The sequence below is a fragment of the Meriones unguiculatus genome, chromosome 5 (assembly GCF_030254825.1).
Source record: "Meriones unguiculatus strain TT.TT164.6M chromosome 5, Bangor_MerUng_6.1, whole genome shotgun sequence".
Taxonomy (NCBI): Eukaryota; Metazoa; Chordata; class Mammalia; order Rodentia; family Muridae; genus Meriones; species Meriones unguiculatus.
In genome coordinates, this window is record NC_083353.1 from 88,982,572 (window position 1) to 89,009,332 (window position 26,761).

General features: G+C 44.0%; 1 protein-coding gene across 5 annotated transcripts in view; it reads right to left on the minus strand.

The window, feature by feature from the left end:
- Frmd4b (FERM domain containing 4B) overlaps nucleotides 1–26,761 on the minus strand; it is a 315,055-nt gene that overhangs the window by 77,560 nt on the left and 210,734 nt on the right. For all 5 annotated transcript variants that reach the window (XM_021642357.2, XM_060383832.1, XM_060383834.1 and 2 more), the window contains one exon: nucleotides 21,873–21,957. In XM_021642357.2, the coding sequence (XP_021498032.1) occupies nucleotides 21,873–21,957 (85 nt within the window). The remainder of the gene's footprint in view (nucleotides 1–21,872; nucleotides 21,958–26,761) is intronic.

A 26,761-nucleotide genomic window follows, 5' to 3' on the forward strand; every position in this document is an offset into this window, starting at 1 on the left:
ACTGTCATATCTGAGTGTCTTACAAAAGTAAATATACAAAGATAGCTTTTGTTTTAGGACTACTGTGCCTCCATCTGATTAGGTATTCCAACCATCCATCCATCCATCCATCCATCCATCCATCCATCCATCCAACCCAACCATCCATCCATCCATCCATCCACCCACCCACCCACCCACCCACTCATCCACCTATCCACCCACCGATCCATCTGAACAGCTCATACAACATTCCATGAGCTGGAGTTTGAGAATAAATAAAAATGAGAAAGTGAGGCAAACTCAGGTCGTATTGCTTTTCCTCCCGTGATTGATTCTATCCTCCCTTAAACTGTTTCTCTAGCCCTGGCTGTCCTGGACTCACTTTTGTAGACTCACTTTTTTGAACTCACAGTGATCCACCCACCTCTGCCTCCCTGAGTGCTGGCATTAAAGGCTTGCGCCACCACGCCTGGCTCCTTGAACTACTTTTGCCAGTCATTTTATGAAAAAGAAATAAAACTAACACGGTATCTTAATTGTGGCTGTATGCGCTCAGGTACTGCTAACACATGAGGACATGTTATGACATGCTCCTCTTAGGTGCTGGAGAATATTATTAACAACAGAAGCAGTACGCCTTGACTTGGGGCTGGAGAGATGGATGGCTCAGCAGTTAAGAGCCTTTAAGGCTGCTTTTCTGGAGGACCTGGATTCAATTCCCAGCACCCACATGGTTGCCCACACCCTCTGTAGTTACGGGGCTTAGGCTGCCTCTTGTGGCTTCCATGGGTATTGCATGCACATGGTGCACAGGCATGCATACAGACAAACACTCATACGTGTTAAAAAAGAAAAACTGACTTAGTGCTTCTTGCCCATGCTGAAAGCTTTCCTATGTGTTGATCCACTGGACCAGTCTGTGAAGAGCTATGATCTCAGCCCAGCTTCACAGGTGAGAAAACAAGTTCAGAACGGCAGGGAGGTCACCGGCTGTTTAAAGTCACCCCACCTGTAAACAGTGAAGATGGAGCTCAAGGTTACATAGTCCGAAGCCCCTCCTGCCCCCTCCCCTATGTCATGGTTGAATCTTGGCTGGTATCCCTCACCCAGGAATTGCCGACTCTAGGAGAAAATCATTCCTTTCTCATTTCTAAAGTGAGAATTATTATTACATGATCTTTGCAAATCTAGCAATGCCACATGTAGCCAATTAAATGTGTTTTCCTGACAAAAATACTTTGATTTATGAAGGAATCCACATTGCAAAGCCCTTCCCACCCTGAGATCGCCTTTGCTTTGCCTACCTAATTATCATGGATGTCTCTGATTCAGTTTCTGAAAAACAGCATCCCAACCAGGGCTCCTAAGTTTCTGAAGTGTGGCAGAATGACTAATAACATCAGCTTCCAGGATGCTTTCAAACAACAGAGGACAGAGCCAGCATGCTAGCCCTTCACTGTAATCCCAGACCTCGGGAGACTAAAGCAGGAGTGTCAATAGTTCAGGGCCAGCCTGGAGAGAGAGTCTCCAAAAACCAAAACCAAAATAAAACAAAATGCCCCCAAAGCAAACCAACAGACAAAAACATGCCACAGAGAGGCAGGATGGATGAGGATACAGAATAGATGGATAAAGAAAGAGAATCTAGAACTCTCTTTGTGGACTAGGCTGGCCTTGAACTCACAGAGATCTGCCCACCCCTACCTTCCACATGCTTGGATTGAGGGGCATGTGTCACCATTTCTGGCTGTAATAAAATCCTTGTAGCCCATTTCTGAGATGATGGTATCCCCCAAATCTAATTATGAAGTATAAATGTGTTAGAATAGCTCATACTAAATCACGCTATTATGAAACACAGGTCTTCCAACTGGAATTTGAGAAGCTCTTCCCAATGTATTCAGCAAATATTTGAGTTCCTTCTTGAATCACCAATATATCAGTGAACAAATAATTTAATATTTGGAAAAAAAAAAAAGGCCAGCTAGTTGCTGGAGGGTATTTTGTTTTCTGCTTTATGGCCATATCCTTTCACATTACTGGGCTCAGGTTTTTAATCTTTGAAAAGAGGGAACAATTACATTTCTCTTCACTAGTCCAGGGAGGTGGCAAAGACAAATGACAGTGCTGAGCAAAAGGCCCTGAGGACCATGCTCCAAATGGCAGGTGCCACGCAAGCTCCTATTATGAAAACTGTGATTCCCATACTTGTGGCAGCAGAAGGGAGCGCGCATCTGAACACAACGTTTAAAGCAAGCACAGTTTCAATGTCGGACAAACAGGGAGAGGAAACCCACAAAACCCACATGAAACAGGGCAAGGTGAAGTATTTATTACAGACCTCCCAACAGTCCTTTAAAACACAGCATCGGATTTCTTTGTTCCTGGAGGACTGGCTGCTTTTCAAACCTGCTCTGATGTTTGGTCTAGGACTCTAGGACTTCACTTGGTAAACATTGTGTTTACATGGCTGGGTGTGAGGAGAGGAACACACCCAGACTGTCCTGCCTGCCAAATTCAGCTGCTTCTTCGTCTTAAAATGGGTTGAGAATGAAGCACACGTATACAAATTCACACTTGTACACATTCTTCATACGTCAAGTGCTAAACTCAGCGGGGTCTCTGTAACGGCTCAGAGTGTTGGCTGTCAAGCTCAGTGGAGGAGCACATGGAAGAAAAGAAGCACAGGTGTGCTGCTCACAGCCATGCACTGGGAGGGGAGGAACAGGTTAACCTCTACTGTTTTCGGTTCTTGTTTGTTTGTGACAGGGTGTCACTTAACGCAGGCTGGCCTTGAAATCACTAACTAGCCTAGGCAGGTGATCTTGAAGCCATGACCCTCTGGCCTCCCAAATACTACTATTACAGGAGAGTGCCACTAGGCCTGGCTTTAAGTGCTCTTTCTTTCTTTTCTCCTTCCCTTCCTTCCCTTTCTTCTTTCCTACTTTCAACACACGCATGCGTGTGTCTGTGTGTGAGTCTGTGTGTACGTATGAACTCACATGAACTCGGATCACGGTGTGTGTCATGGTGTATGCGTGTTGATTCTTGCCTTATACCTTTTTTTGATGCTGGTCTATCGATCACTCCTCTGTACATGAGGTTTCACCTCTGCCTCCCATTCGCCTTAGGAATGGTGGGATTGCAGACACAAGCTGCTGCCTCTGGCTTTTCCTGGGTTCAGGGATATGAACTTGGATCCTCCTGCTTGTGCAGAGAGTACTTCCGTTGCACCCTAGCTCTAAGTCCTTTTTCTTAATGCTCCATTGTTGCACTACTTTTTAATCTCTTTTATTGGAGATTCCTTAAAGCCTCTCCCTTCCAATCCCCTAACCCTACGTAGGAGAGGGAAGGTTGGAGAGGGAGCACAGACCCCTTTACTTCTCCCGGCTGTTTAGGGTTGATGAAAGAACCAATCTGGGTTCTTTTGGGGCTATACCAATTTTCATCAACAATAAATGCAGCAAGCAGTCTCCTTCAAGCCACTGCAGTGAAATATTCCTCTTCATCTCTGGTCTCGCCAAACTGCCACATGCCACACTTTCTCTTTCTGGGCTCTCATATTTATATCCTCAGAGGCCTGGACCACGCCCCTCTCTGTGCTGCATGAGGCAGGCCAGAGACCATGCCCCGAAGATTATCAACTGTGAACAAACTAAAGTCCAAACTAAAATCCCACGCATGGGATTAAAACAAAAATATATTTACATAACATAATTGAGTTTTTAAAGAAACCAAACTTGTAGTACACAGCATCAATTAGGATGGTAAAAGTCCATGAACATGTGCTGAAATAAAGCCTCCTTTGCCATGAACAAACCTGTACTAAATTATTCAAATTTTAACAGCCCAGAGATTGGGCTTCTATGCAGTCCAAGCTGGCCTAGAATTGGAAATCTTTCTGCCTTAACCTCCAAAATGCTGGGATTACAGGCTCATGTCACCATGCCCTCCAAGTATTTTTCTAAGTTAGAACACTTCCCTCTCAAATATAGGAAGGCTTTGATGATTCATGATCAAGTCATTGACTCTTCTTTTCTTCTCTTTTTTCTTTTTGAGACAGGGTCTCTGTATATAGTTCTAGCTGGCCTACAATTTAATATGTAGACCATCTTGGCCTTGAACTCAGAGATCTGCCTGCCTCTGAATCATGAGTGCTAGCATTAAAGGCATGTATTAACATGCCCAAGGTCACTGACTTTTGGTAGACTCCTTTTTTCTTTTCCTTGCCATTTCTGAGTTGATGTGCTCATGTAGTAGCTTTGGGTCTATGACAAGTAAAAAGGAAGTCAATGACAGTCAGGGCAGCTGAGCTGAACCATGAGAGGGGAGAAAATTTTAGAAGATTTGGTTGAAATAAGGTTCCATATTTAATGGATGTTCTCTGAGTATATGCTCACACCTGCAAACTTGGAACAATAGGAGGCTGGTGGCTTATTCCCACAGAGAAACATACCTAACTCTAAGGGCAGAAGTAATCCTGTGGCTGGCTTCACAGTTCCCCCAAATGTGTCCCAAAGAGGCTCTTCAGTGAGTTCAGACACATCAAGACACGTGGCTGACACACCAAGACTCCTGGCCACAAACCCAATAGAATACACTACTAAAATCGTATTCCCACAGCTCCAAGGTATTGGATTTCAAGGCTGCCAGTACAATAGCAATGCTAGAAAATTGAATTTAGGTACACTAGGCTCCTGTTTGGTAGCGAAAATGAAGTAAGATCAAAAGCTGAAAATGACTAATTTCATGGTTGCTTCTCAGAGAAGTGCTTTCTGGTTTGACTTGATCCTTTCACAGGCCCATTTTGCAAAGTTTGATCCATTCATTTTCTGGCATAAGTTACATCTGTTTTGCTCACAAAACAGATGTCTATGTGCCAGCAGTGGAGAGATAAAAATGAAACTGGACCTCCAAAGTGGACGTAGGAGGGGTTGGGGGTATAGCTCAGTAGTGGAGTTTGCACAGCATGTGCCTGAGGTGTAGGCCTAGTACCAACAGCAAATCATAATAATACATGAATAATTACTGGAGAAATGGATGAGAACAGTGGTAGAACAGCCCTCGCTGGAGAAGGGAAGGCGATACGTGGAGAGAGGATGGCTAAGGGCTACAGACTGGGTGTAGAAATGACTTCTGCTGTATAGCACAGGAGGGTCACTGTGGCGGAGAAAAGGTCACTGCCTACGTCACGACAGCTCCTAAGGAGAATTTAGAGGGTTCTAATCATAAATGGTAAAGTGCTGAAACGTTGCCTCTTATCCTGATCTAATTGTCATTGATGGTATACATGTATTGAACTGTCGTACAGTGCCCCATAAACACACATGACCGCTAGGCACTGACTAAAATGCTATAGTGAAAGCCAACAAAAGAGTCAATGTGCTGCTGGAGGGGCAGATGATGGAAGGAAAAAGTTGCTCGGAGTCAGAAGCAAAGACTTCTCTGGAGGAAATGATGGTGGCGGTGGAGAGGAAAAGGGAGAAACTGCTTCCAGGTCAGGACTCTGGAGCAGAGGGGCACAGTGAGTGCAAATGTGCAAGAAGAAAAGCGGGGGAGAGAGAAGCATTCAGGGGAAGTGAGGGCCTGGGACTTAAGTTCCTGATAAGCAGACAGACAGGGAGAGGGAGTCATGACTAGATAATAAAGATGGTGACCTTGCAAGATGGCTGTCTTCTTCCTTCCCTCCTGACCTGAGACAAAAGCCTGGTAAATGAGAGCAAAAGCCTGGCTGGATTTTCCCCCACCAATAAGGCCTCATGCTAATGGAGCAGCTTGACATGTTCAAGGCTGGGTCAGGATATGTTCATAGCAAACTTGTGGGCTTATTAGGTGCTCTATCTTCGTTCAAACCTGCCAACCCTAAATTAAGAAAGAACTCCTCTTAAACAACATCCCTTAAAACAACATCTCTTGAGGAGAGACTGGATTTGGAGCTCTCAGGTCCTCATTCTGCTTGAAGGGGTCTTTCTGGGTGGCTTTCTGTGTGTTTCTTTACCCTAGCCAGGAAAGCCTTTCTACACAGACTAATTCTCCATGCTGTATCTGAGATTTTCCCTGCTGCTACCCTGCTCTGCCTTTTAATGCTTTAACTGGCAGAGAAAATGAACCCAATCAAGACCTTTAGGTGATAACAGAGGACAGGTATAGACTGAAAAATAAACAAGATAGTAAGTAGATAGACACGTCAGAAATGGCATGGGGCTAGCCTGGCGTGTCCAGAGCGTGTGGCAGAAGCTGGAAGTGGTGAGCACGCACGGCCTGCTAAGGGGCCTAGTGTGTAAGAGTAGTTCGGTAATCTTTCATCCAAGGCTTGCTTTCTGCGATTTCAGGGAGCCACAGGCAATCGCAGCCTGCAGATCTTGAATGGAGAACCGTAGAAATAATTCAGTTTTAAATTGTGTGTTGTATTGAGCAGCAGACTGTCTGGGGCATGAACTGCCCTTTGTCTACGTGGGTCCATATTGTGTAGGCTATGCACCTCAGTCACTTAGGTGCCGTTTCAGTTACCAGACGCACACGCAGACCACAACTAGAGGACTTTCACTACAGCGTATTTTATAATATTATCTTGTGAATAATTACTGCTGTTCATCTCATACTAGGCCCGATTTATACATACACTTTGTAGGTATGTACCTATAAGCAAAACCAGTACATGTAAGTGTTGGTTCAGCATCAGGTATTCACTGGAGAGGAAAGGGGAGAGTATGACAGTGACAACAGCAAAAATACACACAGCAAGGCAGTTCTGTGCTGGGCACTTCTATGTCAGTCACATATGTGCTACTAGCTCACCCACTGAGGAAGAAACGGTTACCATCGCCTCTCTATGGCCAACGGCAGAGGCCTAAGAATGTAAATGGTGTGGCCAGTTTAGTGTCAAGGCCATGTTGCTGAACCCAGGTTGCCGAGTCCAGGGTTCAAACTCCACCAACCCACCACCCAGCTCTTCAACAACTAATGTATTTAACAATAGGGATAAAGCAATGCCAGTTGTCTTTTCATAGTGGGTCTTCTGCTTTTCTAGCTCATTCCAGTAGAAATCTCAACTCTCATCAAGTTCAGCTAGAAAGGAGAGTGAGTAAATTTCTTTTTTGGATAGAAAGCAGTCAGCAAAATATTTGTATTCTTTTGATACATATTGAAACATTTATTGACTATCCTGATTATTTTTGTTCCGATCTTTTTGGTTGGGCTGGGGAGATGGCTCAGTTGGCGAAGTGCAAGCATGAGGACCCGAGTTAGATCCTTGGCACAAGGGAGAAGGAAATAGAGAAGGAGGAGGAGGAGGAAGAGAGAGGAGAGAGAGAGAGAAGAAAGAGCTGGGTATAGAAATGCATGCCTATAATCCCAGAGCTGCCGGGAGGGGGCTGGGGGCAGGAGGACCTTTGTAGCTCAGGGACAGGCAATCTAAATTCAGTGAGAGCCCCCCACCCCAGATAGGCAGAGAGTGAGGAATACGCTTGATGTTAACCTCTGGCCTCTACAATCACATGTACATGTGCATACCTACACAGGTACACACATAGACACACGCTCACATGTGGACACACACACACAGATTCTAACCTGCTCAAAAAGGTGGAGAAGCCAGTTGGGATTGTAAAATTGAACACAGGAAATGTTCAATGAGGTGAAACGGAAGCTCCTCCAACCAAGTCTCTCCCAGCATTAATAAGCGGATATGCTACACCTTTTCTATATCCTAGGATGCGTTTTTATATGGGTAGGTAAGCAGTGCAGTTAAGCCCAACCACACCGTATCACTGTTCTGTAACTTAATCCGTTTAAAACCCCACAGCATTTACACTTCTTTCCACGTCGGTAAAGGAGGGCACCAACATTCTCATCGGTAAGGCGAACACCCTGCCATGTTAGTGGCTTATTATTTATTTAACTAATTCATGTTGAAGGACATTTAGGCAATTTCCGGTTTCTTGCTATAAGAAATAATAATGGGAAGAAGTATCTTTTTTATTTATTTAAAAATTTTGTGCTGGGACTGTGCATGAACTCACACTACTGTCGTCTAAACACTTGGGAGGCTGAGGCAGAAAGATCAAAAGTTGACCATCAGCCTGGGCTACACAGTTAAGATCCTACCTCAAAATACAGGTAAACAGAGTGTCTTTTTGAGAAGGCTGTTTGTGTGTTTTTGTTTGTTTTTCCAGGCAGGGTTTTTCTGTGTAGCTCTGGCTGTCCTGGAACTCGCTCTGTAGTCCAGGCTGGCTTTGAACTCAGAGATCTGCCTGCCTCTGCTTCCTGAGTGCTGAGATCAAAAGGTGCGTACCACAATGCCTACTTTACTCTTTGTTTTTCAATAAAACCTGTTGCTGCCTTGAGATGCAGTCAGCCCTTGAAAGACGGATCCCTCATCTTGCTGCAAGTGGCCAGCTCACCTTCTAAACCAGCCACGCTTGTAAGAGAGCTCGGAGGCCTCCAGATTCACACGCTACAATGCAAATGACATGGAGATTTTGAGGGCATTGTGCAACACTGTCACCCTGAGAGTGGAGAAAGTGAGGGGTGGGGATTCGAGGGTGAGGCTGCTCAAGTCTGCTAATGAACCATATGAAGTCTGGGTCAGGGAATGGGGTAAGAGGAAAGACAAAAATAAACAGCATTGTTTGTCCCTGCAAGAACTCATTCATTTACTTGGGTTACTAACGTTTGGCTCACCTGCATTTCCACATTTATTCATTAAAGTACAGAGAGGTGAGTAGTTACTAGGAAAGCAAAGGACATGCAGTGGTATCCAGGAGGCTCACTGACAGGCTGTGCCACTGTGTCCTCTCTGCTGACAGACTGTCTTTTCCTACGAAGGCCATGGGACAGGAGGTACTGACTGGCATGGCATCTAGACCAGTGTTTCCTGACTGACTTTAAAGATGCTTCATTTAAACAAAAATATAGGGGTAGGGCCCAGTGGTGAGGAAAGGGGACCAAAAAATAAAAATAAATAAAAATAAAAAATAAAAAAGAACAAAGAATGAGGACACATATATACGAAAATGCCATAGTGAAGCCAGTACTTTCTATGACATTTAAAAAGAAATTAAAAACACCTTGATAACAGCAACAATAAACAATCAGAACAAACCTAGGTTTTACCCACAGCATTCCCAAGAAAATGGTATGACACTGAACGTCTTGAAAACTTTTATACTATACTTATTTATTTATTTTTACACTGCACTCATTATTTATTGTGCATGTTATATGTGTGGGAGCATGTACACATGCCAGGGGACATCTAATAGGAACCTCTCCTATCATCATGTGGGGCTGGGGATAGAACTGAGGTCCTCAGGTTAGCCAGCATTTGCTCTCACCCTCCACCCAGCCATCTCCCTAGTGCCAGTGTCTTTTTTTTTTTTTTTGAGAAAAGGTCTCACTATGCTGTTGTGATTGGCTACAATTAGTTATGATCCTCTTGTCTCTACCTCCTGAGTGCCAGGGTCAGAGCTGTGTGCCACCAAGCCTAACACTTGGTCTTAAACTCATATTGGTCTGAAAAAAGGTTTGTGTTGGGAATCTGACCCCAAAGTCTTGGGTTTGCTGTGTATTCTATCACCAAGCCCTTACAACATACATTTTAAAAACTGCTTATTAGTGTGAATGCATGTATGCATGTGTCCAAGGATTGTATGCTGGGGCACATTTGTGAGGTCAGAGCATAACTTTATAGACTTGGTTCTTTCTCTCCACCTTTACTTGGGCTCCACAGACTGAACTCAGGTCATCAGGCTTGCACAACGAAGGCTTTTATCTGCTGGTCCTTCTCACTGGCTCCATCCAAATAAGGGTTTGTTTGGGTCTTTCTTTCTTTCTTTCTTTCTTTCTTTCTTTCTTTCTTTCTTTCTTTCTTCCTTCCTTTCTTTCTTTCTTTCTCTCTCTTTTCTTCTTCCTTCCTTTGGTTTCTTGTTCCTTGTTTCCTTTTCTTTTTTAGCTGTTTATTTGAAGGGCAATATTTGTGTGTTAATTATAAAATCCTAATTCTACATTGCAGAACTAAGAAAATGTCTCAAACTCCTGTTTTGTATTTTTCAAGGAAAGAATAACAAGGTCTGAGGTCACAGACATGTCCAGTTTCTGCATGATCCCTGGAATTGTAAGGAAATACTATGTTTTAAGGACACACAAGTGAACAAAACTCATTGAAGGCAGAGATTTTAGGCTGCAGAAAGTATAAGAAATAGCTACAATAATGATAAGGCAATGTTCATCAGAGGCCCTAGTTCTTAACAGAGTGTGATACTTGTTTTACTAGAAAGAAAACTGAAAGATAAATAACATGATTTCTGGAGCCAGTCTGTAGATATGATCACTCCATTAATGAGCTACTTAATGTTTATTAAATTATTTCATCTATTCATGCCTCCACTTCGTTGTTTGTTAAAGCAATAATAAATACATCCTCATTAAGTAAGCTAAATCAGTGCCTGCTTCTTGATAAGCTCTCAGCAGAACAGTGCTGTGTGTTAGTCTGCTTTCCATCACCACAATAAAATTTAGGGAAGAGAAAGGGACCAGGAGATAGCTCAATGGACAAAATGTTTGCTGATCAAAAGTACAGAGCATGAAGATCCAAGTTCAATCCCAACATTCACATTAGAAAAAAAAAAGAAAAGAAAGAAAGAGCGAGAAAAGCTGGTGTGATGGTATGCACCTATTAGCACTGGGGAGGCAGAGATTCCTGAGGCTCACTAGTCAGCTAGCCTCGCCTACTTGGTGAACCAGGCCGCTGAGAGACCCTGTCTTGTAGCAGGAAACCTAGCAGAAGCATTGTATCTAGGGTAAACATTAAAATGAAAAAGTTGTCTTCTAGACGTACTCTGACCTTGACAGAAGGACTGTAGGAAACAGTGATTGTTTCCTGTTATCTGTAGAGTTGTTTTTCTGAGGGAGCTTTACAACCTTTGCTTGACTTTGGTCACAAGATGGTCCTGGCACAGTGCGATGTGATGTCTTACATTACTGAAGTACACAATAAGGGCTAAAGTTGCAGGGGCTTGATGTTTTCCTTCAGGAAACGTATAGATTAGGTTGGGGGCTTTGGTATGAGGAACTCGTTTTAGCCAGGAACACAACTTTTGTGAAACAATCAATGAATACACTTTCAGTCGAAGGCTGGCTCTCCCTGCTGCCAGCAAGGCCTTATTTCATCCTGGAGCGAAACCTCCTTCTTTGATGGACTATGAGACGCACAACACTGACATTGCCTCAAAATGGGGTGCTTGAGATAAATCCTGGTTGGTCACTGTACTTCAGACATGGTCACCAAAGCCTGTGGGAGGGCACCCAGTCCTGTTTCCTTCGGCTTCCCCATGTGGGTCACAGCTGGCGCAGGAGCGACTTCGTCTATGCCAGTTTCAGCATTCCCACACCAGCACCAGCTGGCACAGGTGGCTGTTTTTCAAAGGTGAGGTGTGCCCAGTGTACTCTCACCAGGGAAGCTGAACAGGTTCAAGGGTTCCTACTCAAGTGATGACTCAAGACAGGTGCCTGGTTGATCAGTAAGGAGAGTTCCTCAGTGCCTTGGAGGTTTTGTTCAATACAAGGGCTAGTGAACTTCTGAAAAGTCTTTTCAGAGGTAGGGCCTCGTCTCCTAGCCCTGTTTGTGGAAGCCATCTTGTACAGAGGTATTTTATGAACCTCCCGGGGCTAAGAACATCAGCATATAAAAAGTCTGGCAATAAGGGAAAGAAAAAGCCCAAACTAAAGATGCCACATGACTCTCATGAGGTAGGCAATTCTCCATCCAGAAACAGGACATGGGCTGGTGTGATGGTTCATCAGGTAAAAGCATTTGCTCCACAAACCTTATGACCTGAGTTCAATCAACCCTTGGAACCCACGGTGGGAAGAGAGAGACCAACTCATAAAGTTGTCCCCTGATTTCCACACACACTCTGTTGGCAACACCCACTACACACACACACACACACACACACACACACACACACACACACACCAATTAATATTAAATGGGGGGGTGGATAAAAGAAGCAGATGTGGAGTGGTTAAATGCACAGATTCTGCCCAACCACTAACTATGTGACACTGTGAACATTATGTAGCTCTGTGCCTCAGTATTCCCTCATGCAATCTGGGAACAATAAGAGAGCTTAGCTAATGGGGGCAGCATGAGAACTAAAAAACAAAACAAAACAAAACAAAAAACCCTGAATACACACAGGGAGTGTGGACTGAGTTACACCTCCTTCCTACTTAGTGACTGTTCTACTCTGTCAGCAGTGACTTACAGGAACAGTGACCAAAACACAGCGAAGAGAGACATGTTTTCAATGGCTGGGTCCTGCCCCTGGCCTACCTCCAAGGACACTTTTGCCTCTTACTAGTCCTGTGACATTAAAGTCGCTATCTGGTCTGTGTCTGCTGCTTTTATTTGTAAGACAGCGCCTTCATGAACTCCCTCGGAGGTCAAATTCAATAAAATGCTTTGAGTACCTAACAGCCCAGCACCACAGGAGCGCTTTGCTCATTTGTCTCCATCCCAATAAGAAGAACACGAACACGAACTTCATACATTCTTATTTGTTGTTTTTTAAGTCAAAGTCTCAATCTATCCCAAGCTGACCTGGAACTTACTCTGCAACCCAGGCTCAGCCCTGCACAAACCCACGTTTGTCCTTCTACCTTGTACTTTGGCCTCCCAAGTGCTGGGATTACAGGCGTGAGGTTCCATATCTATTCTAAGCATTTCATGCACTCTTAAGGTGAATTCACAAAGCAACCCCACCAAGCAAAAATGAGGAATACAATTGAAAGGCATTATTCCTCGACTCCTGTGTCTGTTCTGTGTTTATATTTCTTAAAGCCAGTTTTAACACTTTTATACATTCTGCACGTTGAACACACCCAAAAGCCCAGGGGCTTTTCCACTTATGTGTGTAAAAGATAGATCCACTGAAAACCTTGCTTACAAGGCCTGAATTTTCACTTCTTCCACAATCTGAGTCTTTGGCTGCAGAGGGGCAAGGTGGCATTGATAATGAGCATTTGGGGATCCAGGAAGGTGGTTCGGCAGCTAAAAGAACTTGCTATGTGAACATGATGACTACAGAGTACACCTGTAAACCAGACGTGTTGATGGGTGTCTGTAATTACACTCCTCTGGTGAGAAGGGAGACAGAATAGAACTCCCAGGAAAACCCAGGGCCAACAAACACACTAGGTATAAAGAGTACAGCCAGGAACAACAAATAAGATCTAAGATAAGGACTGACACTCATATGTGCCTTCACATATGAACACAGAATGCACACACCATATAAACATATATAAAGAAAAATGGACTTTTTTGTCTTTAGTCTGGGGGTGGCACAGGGTCTCCCCATGTAGCTCTGGATGAACTGGAATCTGTTGTGTGGACCAGTGTGGTCTTGGGCTCATAGAGCTGTGCCTGCCTCGGCCTCCCCAGTGCAGGAATTAAAGGCATCCATGCATTGCCACACCCTCTTCCCACCCCCTGTTTAATAATAATGAATGTTTGGTTTAAACCTGATGGAATCATTCAAGGATCACATGATGAGAAATGTCACCTTAACCTCACCATACTGTCTTTGGAGAGCTCTCTGTGGCCAGGTTAGGCACCATTTTAAACCACAGAGCGAGCACAGGCCCAAAGCAGCCCTCAGACTGAAACCTCACCTTAGAAAACAGGTCAAGGTGAAGGTCAAAGCACAGCAGGTTTGCACTGTATTTTTCTCACACTGCAAACTACAGCTCGGGTTGAGGGACAGCAAACAGAAACATCCCATCATTCCCAGTGTTTAATGAGATAGCCATTAATATGAAAGAGTAGATTTTCTTTCTTTATATTCTTTTCCAGAGGAAAGATATTTCATTTTTCTTGGTGTTTACGTTGGAATTTAAAATGTCAGAAGAAAAATTAAGAAATTTGCTGAGCGTCTCTAGAGATAAACAGCCCTAAAGCAGTACCAGTTCACAGCCGTCTCCAAATGATGCCTGCTGAATGAACATGCTTTCACGTTCTCAGGTCCAGCCGTTGCTGAGTTTGGTTTGCACATCAACGCTTTAGAACAAAACTAAAGTCTGTTTTGTTCTGCCTGCATATGTGCAAGCAGGCCAGAAGAGGGCACCAGATCTCACTATACACGGTTGTGAGCCACCATGTGGTTGCTGGGAATTGAACCCAGAACCTTTGGAAGGACAGCCTGTGCTCCTAACCTCTGAGCCGTCTCTCCAGGCCCCAAAACTGAAATGTACAGAACTTGCTTTCTGCTGGCAAGTGGAATGGCACACACAATCCTACCACTTCGGGAGCTGAGGCAGGATTCTAAATTGGAGGCTGGCCTGGGCTACCTCATCGCACTTTGTCTCAAATGATAGGGTCTGAGGCATGAATCTCAAACTCACTGAATAGCTGAGCATGAGCTTGAGCTTCCGAATGTCCTGCCTCCACCTCCCTAGTGCTGCAATGACGCTCCTGTGCTCCCAGGCCTGGTCTGTGCAGTGCAGGGTATTTAACCCAGGGCCTGTGCATGGTAGGTAAGCACTCAATCACTAGAACTACTTAAACTAAGCCCACACTAGTTTTCTACACGGTGACAACCGATCTTTAATTGACACCTAAAATATTAGGGAAAAATCCTCGGGCATTTGATTAAAAAAAATTGACTGGACATAAAATTCTTCTTTCGACAAAACTATTATCATTAACCTTTTTAAAGAATAATTTTAAGGTTGGGAGTGGTGGTGCCTTTAATCCCAGCAGGGCTGAGTAGATCTGTGTGAATTTAAAGGCCAGCCTGGTTTACATAGCAAATCCCAGGCCAGCCAGGGCTATACAGAGAGACCCTGTCTCAAAGGGAAGGAAAAGAGATTTTTACTCTTTGGCAATTGTACACACATTTACAATGTATCTATATCATATCTGTCCTCGACTACCCTCCTTCTCTTCCCTGGCCATTCTTCAACACCTTCTCTTCCCTGGCCATTCTCCATCTTTAGGTCCTCTCCATTTTTTAGTTTTCTAAAATCCACCAAGTCCAATTCATGCTGCCTACTGCCTGTTGTTGACTGGCCCATTGGCTGACCATAGCTGCAGTGAGTTTAGGAATGCAACGGCCATGTCATATGGAAAACACAGCAGATCAGAGCACTCCTCCCATCCTTCAGCTCCTGTGTTCTTTTTGCCCTCTCTTCCATGATGTTCCCTGAGCCTTCCTGTAGTTGATACAGATGTTCCATTTATGATTGAGACTCAATAGTCGCACTTTGAAAAGTTATAGGACTCAGCAATTAATAGCTGCCTATTACACAAAGAAGCTTCTCCAAACAAGATGAGGGCAGAATTAATCTTCCTCCTTCATCTTTTGATGATGACTATAATTAAAGCTGAACACAGCACAGCTAAACGTTATCAATGAATCCTATAAAGTACAAATTATGGCAAATGTAAATGACTAGATCCTATCATGTATTTTTTTTTCCTCTTGGAAATTCCACATTATTGTTTGTATCTGTTCTGAGACAGGGACTCATGTATCCCATGCTGGCCTTGAACTCAGTATGGATCAGAGGCTGGTCTTGAACTCTTGAGCCCCCTCCTTCCATGTCTCAAGTATGATGGTGACAGGCACGTACCACCACAACTGGCCAGGAAGTAAGAAATGTTGGTTATCAACTCTTCAGACTTACTGAATAGTTGCCGGCAGTTCAGTGAAAGTCCGAGTTGTGATAAATTGTGCTTATGTGAATATGCTTTGTGGTAAACAAAAATGAAAAATCTTTATCTCTCTTCCAGACTCTCCTGGATATTCAAAGTCAGAAATGAGGTATTTCTTTCAACACAGTTAAAGGTCACCAGCGGCACATTCACAATGCAAATGGGCAATGATATTTACAAACCCACTGGGAGCGACCCAGCATTTCAAATGACATATTACTGAGGCTGAATCTGGTGAATATAAACCGATTTTTATATCGGCACGCAGAGCTCCAGCTATTGTATTAAATCTTGGAGTCATATTTCTTACAATGAAGTATGTAAACAGCGTGGCTTTGTATTTGCAAACGAGAGCGCTGCTTTCTGGCCCGTATTGTCCTCTGTGGAAGGGAGAAAATAACAAGTCAAGGGAAGCTCTCTCTCAAAGATGAAGAAGTGTGTGTGTTGGGCAGTGCTGTAAGAGTGAGCGAACACACTGCAGATGGGAACCGTACCCTACACACTGTGGAGAGAAGCCCATTAGAAACAGCAGTGAACCCCAAGTCACTGTCAACACCAAGAGCTGTCAACACCACTGACTCACTTTTGGCACTCAATAAATCCACCTACACATCATCCGCAGCTGAGGCTATGAGCTCATAAAACTTATTTACTTCTGCGGCCATGGTTCAGGTAACATTCCTTATGTCAAACGTCCTTAAACAACCAAACACCTTAAGAAATTACTTAAGACTGAACTGACAGAGAGCTGCTATATCCTGTGACATCCGGGTGATTCTGTGACTTCTCTTTTGACTGTTACGGGCTTGCATACTGACCTCATAAAAAGCATCTACTCTAAATTCTTATCATTTGTTTTTAAAAAATGAATTATCTGAGCAATAGACACACACCTACCTATATAATAGTCGACATTATGTTTTATAAAACCTGTAAAATTCTAGCTGGCCATGGTGGTACATGCATGTCACCGCAGCATTTGGGTGAGTTTGAGACGAGTCTGGGACAGAGAGTGAGACCCTTTTTCTAAATAACAGTGCGTATTCTAACTTCTCTTAGAAGGCATGAGAAAGCTCCCTTTGAGCGAGGCACACCTGCATCTGACAGAGTGTGATGGGAGAGGTTTGCAGTATTCCTTAGGCCAAAGCAGAGTCTAGCGTATAGAGTCGCAAGAGAAGCCTGAGTTTACAACCGCTGGCTTTCGATTTTTATTCTTCTCTGCATCAGCAGCAGAGCGAGCAAGTAAGGGAGAAAGCCGCTCTGTTGCAGCAGGGTCAGCTAGGCTGTGACGTCACACAGGGTGTCTGCGTTCCTCCGCACAGGGAAGGATGACAAGGGTGGTTCCAGGATACCTTCCCAACTTTGTAAATGCTACATTTGGGTACAGGGGTTGACTCACCGGTCGAGGATTAGGGACACTTGAACCTCACAAGAGAGGGCGATGGTAGAATTTTGGTGGTGGGGACATTTGAGTTTTTTCATAGAACTAGCCAAAGATTCTTCTTGGAATACTTCACCTTTCAGCCAAGAGTAACGGGAATAGAATATTCTCTCTTATCTGAAAAAGCCCACCATCCTCCTCCTCAAAAAAAAAAAAAAATAAATAAATAAAATAAAAAATATTTCAACAGTTTTTACAACACTGAGCATTCCTTGAACAAGACAAGTGTCATGGTGCCCCTGCTTCCTGCTGAGGCTTCCAGACTGTGAACACAGTGGAACACAGGAGACACCTTGAGTTGAGGAGCTCGAAGACGGAAGAACTGAAATGAAAAGAGTTTGCAGAACAGAGCTCCAGAGGAAGAGGGAGGGCCCTTGAAGGCAGGGAGAGGGGGGCCCTGTAGGTGCTGAGCAGACTACCAACCCCTGTGCAAGAAGGACTGCCTGACGCCGGGAACCCCGTGAAAGGCCGGGAGGGAACATTGCATCGTCCTCATATGGAACTGCAGATGCCTGGGACCCAGGCAGACCAGGGAACCTTGTGGTTCCTGGAGCACTGGGAAGCAGAGCCAGGAAAGTCTTGCCTCCGCAATGGGAAATAGCTAGTTTGCAGTAGAGTGAGTTAGTCTGCTCCGGGCCCGCCTACCAAATCTTAAAAGCAAGTCGGAAACAAACAAACAAACAAACTGTATCCTAATAGCTAAACTGCATCCAGAAACAAATACAAAGGATATTTATGTGTGGACAAAAGCAAGTAGATAAGATTTTATCAAAAAGATAAAATTAGTAACATCCAGGGGTTGGAGAGACTACTCAGCAGTTAAGAGCACTGGCTGCTCTCCCAGAGGACCTGCACCCGCGACAGGCAGATCACCATATGTATTAAAAATAAAATTACCATATAATTAAAATTACCAAATCACCATATAATTAAAAATAAAAAATTAAAAATTTTAAAAAGATACAAACATCGAGCATGTAACCACATATCATCAGGCTGCTAAAACATGGTCAGTAGAGAAAATGAAATCAACCCAAGCCACTCAGGATGGGGATAAAAATAAGTCTAAGCAGCTGAGAATATGGAAATGTTATTACAATTACACTTTATATAATCTGAAGTTAGTCACATATATACAAAATGATTTTTAAAAATCCTTTCAACAATAAATACTCAAATACACCAGATGTGATTAATGAACATTAGGGTGCAAAAGAAGGGTGGAATTGAAGAGGCAGAAACCAAAAAAATTACAGAAGATAACACACACACATAAGCATGCACACGCACATACACATGAACAATCCTCACACACAAGCATGCACACACACAGATGCCCCCACCACACCGCATGTGCACACACAGGCAAAACAGACAACAAAACACCCAACCCAACCCAACCCAAATACCCCCAACCCAAAAGAAAACAATAGAACAACTTAGACCCCAGAGTCACTTCTAATGGTCTAGTACCAGCTCTCGAGACTGTGACCACAACCCTAAGTGGGGTGACATGACCGAATGTGGCGTCTGAAAAAATAAAAATAAAAAATAAAAGTCTAGCAACAGTAAAATGTTTCCGAATGTGCCACCACCAGAGCCTGATTCGTAATCAAACGCATAGGGAGCCAGCTGTTTCGGGCAGCTCGTGTCTGTGTGGCATTGCTCCACATCACCCCAGGCAGGCTCAGTTCTGGACACGCGACATGTGACACACGACATGCCTACTTTGCTCTGTGTACACCTGACACAGCAACACGCCGGCTGACAATGCCTGAAACCAGATGACCCACAGTTGTCAATGCCCAGTGCTGGGAACTGTAGTGCTTTTTAATGTATGTGCAAACTCTCTTCTCTTACAGAAGTAGAGTGATTTTTTTTTAATGGAGAACAGAGATTTCCAGTATTTTCCTACCATGATTCCTCAGCGTGTAAGTATCAAATTAGTGTATCTGTGGATTGCATTGTATGAGAACACTGGATTTTAAACACTGATGTTTGAGTTGAGGGCTTGAGTTTCATAAAAGGTAGGGTCGTGGAGTTCTACTTGTGATTGGGACCAAATTGCCAACGATTTCTCAAATGCCCCTAAACACACTTGTGTCACTTGAATTCCATAGTTGCATGAAAGAGTGTTCTTAGCACTGACAACTATAAAATCAAAACGTTGATCAACTATGAAAAAAATTTCAAGATTTCCTACATCCTACAGTGTCAAATACTCAGCCAAGATTGAATTCTGCATGTAAAAATAAACAAACACATCCATCTCATTAGCATGCAAATTCACTTTCAGCTTTAAAAAATGGTAAAATGTGTGTATACCAAAGAATTGTTTTAAAATGAATCTCTATATGATTTGTTATCAATAATTTCTATACCTATTTCATATACCTAGGTGTCTGGAGTCACATACAAAAAGAAGTCACAAAGAGATTATTGGTCACTCAACTCAGCCGAAAGTTGGTGAGTTCTAGGTTCTGGTGAGAAACTGTGTCTCAAAGTACCAGGTGGGTGGTTCCTGAGGAAAGATACCCAATGTTGTCCTCTGATCTCTGCATGTACAGGTGCATACATGCACATGTACCAGGACACATATGACCCTAAGTACACATAAATACCATACCTCTTCCTAAATTTAATATAACCAAAAAACATAAAAACCCAAGACAGTTAAGTTACCAGAAACACTAAGAAAGCTTTATCAAGGTATGTGATAATGAAATTGTTTAATGTGGAAACTTAGAAAAGCAGCTAGAGAGGAAAATAAAAGACACGGCACACGCTGAACCACAAAGACTTGGAGTGATAGCAGACGATTTATCAGCAACAAAATAAGCAAAATCATAGCGAATGGCTATCTTTGCAGAAATGAAACAAAAACCAAAACAAAAACCGCCAATGTACAATTTCACATCCTACGAATTGTCATTGGAACACTGAAGACAAAGGCCAGTGCTTTCAGAAAGAAGCAAGAATACAGCACCAGCCGTATACTCACACAATGGGGAATGCTACCCAGTGTCTGTCAGGTACAAGATACGTCAGACAGAAAAGAATGAAGACAGACCGAAATGGGGGCTGTACTGCTAAAGATGTTTTTATAGTATTTAAATATCTTCGAAGGGGATCAAACTTTTACACAAAAGTAATGATGTCGGCAGCATCTGCAGCACAGTCCAGAGTGAGGCATGATGGGAACCACCTCCCCTGAGAAGCGGAAGGGTCTTACACAATGTCTGAAATGCTGGCGCGTCACTCTGAGACAGATGTGGTACACTGAAGACGCAGACCGTAAACTCTAAAGCAGTCACGACAGGAGCAAAACAGAGAGCTAAGCCGACAAAGGAGGGAAAATGGAATTATGAAACACTCGATAAAAGGCTGGGTAGATGGTAAATCCCTTGCCATGCAAACACTAATCCCCAGGACGCATGGAAAGCCAGGGACAGCTGTGCGTGTGATTCCAGAGCTCATATGAGATAGGAGGCAGAGAGTGCCTGCCCAGAGACGGAAGGGCCAGCTGGCCTGGCAGGCACAGAATGGTGAGCACTGTCTCAAACAAGGTGGGAGGTGAGGATCAGCTCCCAAGGTTGCCCTCTGAATTCCGTAGATACATGTGCTATTGTAGGCACGTGCGGTCACTCACTCATGCACACATCACACGCTCTCTCGCTCGTGTGTGTGCCAAATTCATAAGAAGTCAGAAAAAAATGTAAAAAAAAAAAAAGAAAAGAGGAAGGTGAGAGATTTAGACCCAGCTCCCCCGTCAGTAACCATAGCATATGTAACTAGAATACATACCCTCAGTTAAGAGACAGAGTTTGAGGGCCAGGGAGCTGACTCGCTGCCAAGTCTGAGGATCTTGAGTTCTAGCCCTGTCATGCATGTCAAAGAGGAGAGACAGTTGCCATCTGTGCTGTGTGCTGTGGGTGTGCAACCCTGCTCCTTAACACACACAATACAAATAAATACATGTTAAAAAAAAAAAAAAGAGCCTGGGCTGCAAATGCACAGCAAGGCTCCGCCTCAAAAGCCAACCAACCCACCCCTAGGGCCACACCCTCCCCATACAAAATCAAAGCAAAGCAAACCAAACTCCAGGAGGCTGGTATTTCAACTTGGCCACAGCACCTCAACGTAGACCTTTTTGTTGTTGTTGTTGTTCTTTACTGAATTTCATAAAAGCAACCTATCCTTGATGGATAGAAATAAAACAAATAAAAACAACAACAACAACAACAAAAAACCCTGCTGGCCCTCATTTAAAGAGATCTGACTACTGAAAGCAGTCAGTGGAACTGAGCTGAAGCTTGCGCTGCCCGCTCTGTTTCTTTGGAGCTAAGGTGGAGGAGGCATGAGGGGTTGGCAGGTTGAATGGAAACTGGGACTGTGTTTAGAACGATGGTAAGTGTTACAACGAAGAGGCTTCCCACAGTCTGACTGGCTCCATCTTTCTTTCTCGGTCATTTCCACGTGGAGCCTCAGCTACCTTTGACGCAATGACTGAGTGGAGATCAGCTCACCATTCAGCTTCTGAAGAGGGGCTGGGGCGGAGAGTCCGGCTGGGGAGGGGTGAGTTGGGGAGAGGGGCTGGGGAGGTATGGATTGGGGAGTGGATATCAAGGAGAGAGGCTGTCTTCTTTCCTCAGCTTGGATGTGAGCCGGCAGGCAAGGCCATGTCTCAGTCGCTGGGGAAACAAACCACGAAGACACAAACAAGGGCCTTACCTTGTGCACACAGGCCTTCGCGTTCAGGAAAAACAGCTCCACCGTGTTCTTGTCCTTTAGAAAGGATATGCTCTCGATGTAGAACCTGAAAGACAGTACAGGAGTGTTTCTTTAGGTTTAACTTCCTTCTTTTGGCATGATTTTATTTCCTCAAAGGCAGCCGGCCGTCTCTGCTTTTGTTGCTACTTTGCGCACACCACCTCAGGCTCACACACATACCTACATGTGAAATCGCCTGCGGAGCAAAACCTGAGTTAAAGGGAGACTCAACATGGGTCCATGTGCAAGCACCGTGTGTGTGGCTCATTCGCTGCCCCGTGAGCTAAGAGCTCAGAAAGCCTCGGACATCTTCAGGCGGGAGCCCAGTTAAGAGCTCAGAGCCAAGTGCACCAGTGATAGGCTAAGTAAGCAGGACAGATCTGAACCTCAAGGCTTGCTGCTGGTCCAGAGGTTCTCAGAGTCGCTGTGAGGGGGTGGGGGTGGGGGTGGGGCGGACTCCAGGCCCACCTTACCCCATCTCACAGAGACTTAGAGTTAGGCCCCATTCCTTCCCTTTCTCAGAGGAGCTTGGGTTTCCCTTGGCTGGAAGCCAAGCTCCACAGAGCTGTGAAGTCTGGGTCTTTTCTCATGCAAATCAGGGTCCTCTGAGCCTCCGTCCCCATGCCCTTTCTAAGATTTTCCCTTGTACCGTCTGTGAGCCTGCAGATTCTAAGTTCCTTTTAGCTTTGAGGTGGGAAGGGAGGGAAGCTGAGGGCGTCAACCTTTGTTTGCATCCCATCGTGCTGAAAGTTTTCCAGAGAGGACCGGGGCTCTGCGCCGGGTACAGGCGAACCTGAGTCCCAGCATTTTTTTGTGTTCTAGAACCTTCTTGTTAAAGGATCCACGAGTGCCAGTGTCCTAGGACAACTCACACAGCCTGCGTCCTCAAAAAGAACGTGGCAAGGCACGAGCATTGTCAGGCCTGGAAATCATCATGGCGCTTAGGCGTTTGTTTCTGTTTTCCTTTATTGTTAATGAAATATGTGACTCAATAATGCAGCTGAGAAGGCTGTAGAAGAATTCATCACAGAAATGTTAAGATCGTTTGGAAAATGCCACCTCAGTGTGTTGACTTGGAGGCTCCAGAATGAGAGTAAATCTGGCATATTTGTGCTTAACCGGCTTTAGCTCACTGCTAAGTGTGATTAATGATGGCTGGGGAGACTTAGGTTTTGAGAAATACGAAGGCAGGGAAGGGAATGAGACGTTATGGGGAAAAAGTTATGAGTAAGAAAAATCTAGAAGGTTACGTCTGTTTATTTGATGTATGGTCTCGGGCAAGTTACTCGGATTGTATCTTTACATCAAGGTAAGTGTGATGATTGTACTTGGAATTTTGGAGAGTCGAAATTAGATACCAAGTGCAAATTATTTAAAAAAAAATCTTATCATTGCTAATCCCTCCTCTGTCTTCACTGAATTCCTGCATGGCAGTGGTTCTCAACCTCCCAACCCTTTAATACAGTTCCTCATGTTATGGTGACCCCCCAACCATAAGATGACTTTTGTTGCTACTTCATAGCTGCAAATTTATTACTGTTAAGAAACATCATGTACGATGCTATTAAGTGTCTCCTGTGAGTCGTTTGATCCCCAGAGGGGTTGTGACCCACAAGTTGAGAACTGCTGCCACATAGCAAGGATAAAGTGATGTGAGCTACCTAAACTAGATCCTTTTGGATGAGGTGGAGCTACCGACACTTTGCTAGGAGGGCTCTCCTGTGATAGTAAGACAAAAAAGGTGCCTGGTACATTGCCTGTGTATGATAGGAATTCAGCAAATTCCAGCCACTGAGGTCCTGTGAAACCATACTTTATTAAACAGGCTTGAAGAGTGTGATGGAATTTGAGCTATCTCTAAAGATCAAGAGGATACAGGATTCTGCTGAGCAGAAGAATAAATGCAGGAGATGCGAAAGACATTGTTTAACACAGCCTTCTTTGGACAGTGGGATAAACAATCTTTAGAATTTGACCGTCACCAAGACTACATTTGTGATATTTTGGGTGTTCTCTCATTGCTTCCCTTTGTTTTATCCTGATCACAGCTCTGAGCACCAAGCTGGTGAAGTGGCCTAGAAGGGAGAGAGTGCTAGCAACAGAGACTTTTCATTGGATGAAAATGGGTAAACTAATAACAAATGGCCTCTTGGAGCCCTGGAGAGGCAGGAGGCAAAAGGAGGCAGTAAAGAGGAGCCACAGGAAGTGGGAAGGGGCAGGGAAGAGAAAACAGAAGAGAGTGGTCCAGTCATTGTGATGGTGGCGATTACAGGGAGGAGGGCCAGGCCAGCTGCTGAGGGGTTGAGATGAACTGTTCTGTCAACCTTCATCTCATTCAGCCAGGTGGCTGTGGCTGTTTTCTTTTTTTTAAAATCTTTCTTGTCATGCAAATAACTATGTAGACCAGGCTGGCCTTGAACTCACAAAAACCATCTTGCCTCTGCCTCTGGAGTCTGAGGACAAAGGCCTTGCTTGTGCCACCACAGCGGATCACCCCCCCCTTTTTTTTTTTAAATCTCTGACTGACTCACTCTATCTATGAAGATAACCCAAGAAGGTTCACGGTAAGAGACTAAAGGGTAGAACCAGGATCCTGGTTGTTGGGGGAGCTCCTGCCGTGTGATGGGCTGTGCTCAGCATTCTTCCATTTAAACAGTCCCAGCTCATCCTCTCATGGATGCCACCATGGACGCAGCTTCAGAGCTCTGCTTGCAGAATAGGCTATGCCTGAGTTTGGCTCCTTTGACTCTGTTGAGAATGCTGTTAACCAGATCTTCTTTCTGGCTGCCTCTCCAGCCAGATTTGTACATCAGCATTTGTACAGGAAGCTAAGCCCTCAGTAATGGCAGCTATCTCAGCAATGCTAATAAACACACTGAGAAACAAGATTGGTATAATCATTAGGTCACTAACATATATGGACATATGTGTTCTCTATGCCTTCAAAAGAGCAAAGCCAGCATCTATGGGCAGCAGGTGATAGATCTTAGACTAAATGAATAAAGTTAGCGCTGTTTAGGAGGAAGAATCTCTCTCAGAGTAGGGATCTCCTAGCTGAGTCCCTGCTCATACTAATAGAACCCCTAGCCTGTTTTCTATCCCAAGATTCTATGCTTCTATTTCCTCTCTACCTTAAACACATAACACTTTGTACTCAATGGATATTTGCTGTCCAAAAGATTGGTTTTGTAAATTGTTGAGAGTACAGCAATGAACAACATCGTCAACAGGCCGTCAGTCAATCAAAGAAATCATAGGTGTACATGAATTTATTTATAACTGGAAATTATTCTCTTATCAAATATTGAATACCTGATTGGCACCAGACATTGAGAAAGATGATGGGGAAATTAGGGAAAATAATGACAGCATTGATAACGACAATAGTAACCATTTATCTAGAGCCCTCTATGAGCCAGACACTGTACAAGAATTCCCCATTTTGCTTTTTTCTCCATTTTTAGGTTGAAGAGAACTACAGAAAGTAAGTGCCAAATAGAAATGTTCAGATCAGTCTGTAGAATCAGCAGCTGAGAGACGGCCTGTTTGGCTCAAAAAGTGTTCAATTCTATCACATCACCGTCATACAAAGACACTGAGGATGAGCAGGCTTTTCTTCTAAGACCATAAGCATAAGACAGAAGCAGCATACACAGCCATAACACAACGTGGTTACTCTTATGCAGGGATAATGATAATGTCACTCTGAACCATTTCAGTGAGAACCTCTCACAGAATAGCATTGCACAAAAACCATAAGCGCGATGGATTTTCATACTAACAAGTTCATCATAATTCCTTCACGCTATTTAAAATCCAATTCTCATTCAGATTTCCCCCCCCCTCTCCAGCACTTTCTTTTTAAATTCTGAGTCTGAATCAATAGCACTGCATTGATTTGCGGGGAGAATCATATTTGAAAAGCCAGAAGGTTGCTGGCTGGATAGGAATGGGCGAGGTTGAGCAGGGGACTACCCTTGGAGGACAAGAGAGTACACCCCAACGTTAGGCATGTGACCCAGGCTTGACCAGGCCAATTCTTTCACTGTGGAATTTACCACCACTGGAATGACCTACAGGCAAAGGTTTCTGGATCTTATTTGTTTTATAAGCAGCATCCTGATGCATGTCACTGTTCTCTGGTTCCTGTTCTCCAGATCCTCACTGAAGCCCTGTCTCCTTTGAGGCTTTGTTAGATTCATTTTTTTTTCCTGCTGTGAATTTTCTTCCTATGTTAGCTGTAATTGGAGCCTGTTTGCTGGCAACCAAATCAAGTGCTAGAAGAGGCATACAGTGTTCTTCTATAGACATCATTTCTTCTTTCTTTCTTCCTCCCCCTCCTTCTTCTTTGCTCATCAGTAAAACCTGATACAGTAGGAAGCAAACTCTGACCCCGTCCTGCATATGAGAAGGCTAAAGAACAGAGGTGCAAGAGCTGCTATGCTCTCCTCTCTTGGCCACAGAGCTAGGAAGCAGTGGAGCCAAAATACAAACTGAGTCTAATAGACTTCCTAGTTTATGTTAAAAAAAAAAAAAAAAAAAGATAAAATTCTTTCCTATAATAACAATCTCAATAAGCTACACTATGAACACTGTCACGGGAGCCTACAAGAGGGATACAATTAACTAATCAGCTAATAAATAAGAGGGAGCATGCTGCCAAAATGAAATCCATCAGCTAAGTGCCACAGGAGAGGGGACAACTGAGCTGAGTCTTAAAGAATGTATGAGGTCAGCAGGTGACCATGGTAGGAAGGCCATTCCAGGCAGAGGGCATATCAGGGGGGAGCCTCTTCTGCCAGGCCTTGAGAACCGAAGGATCCACATTGCCGGTGGCCCAGCACCAAATT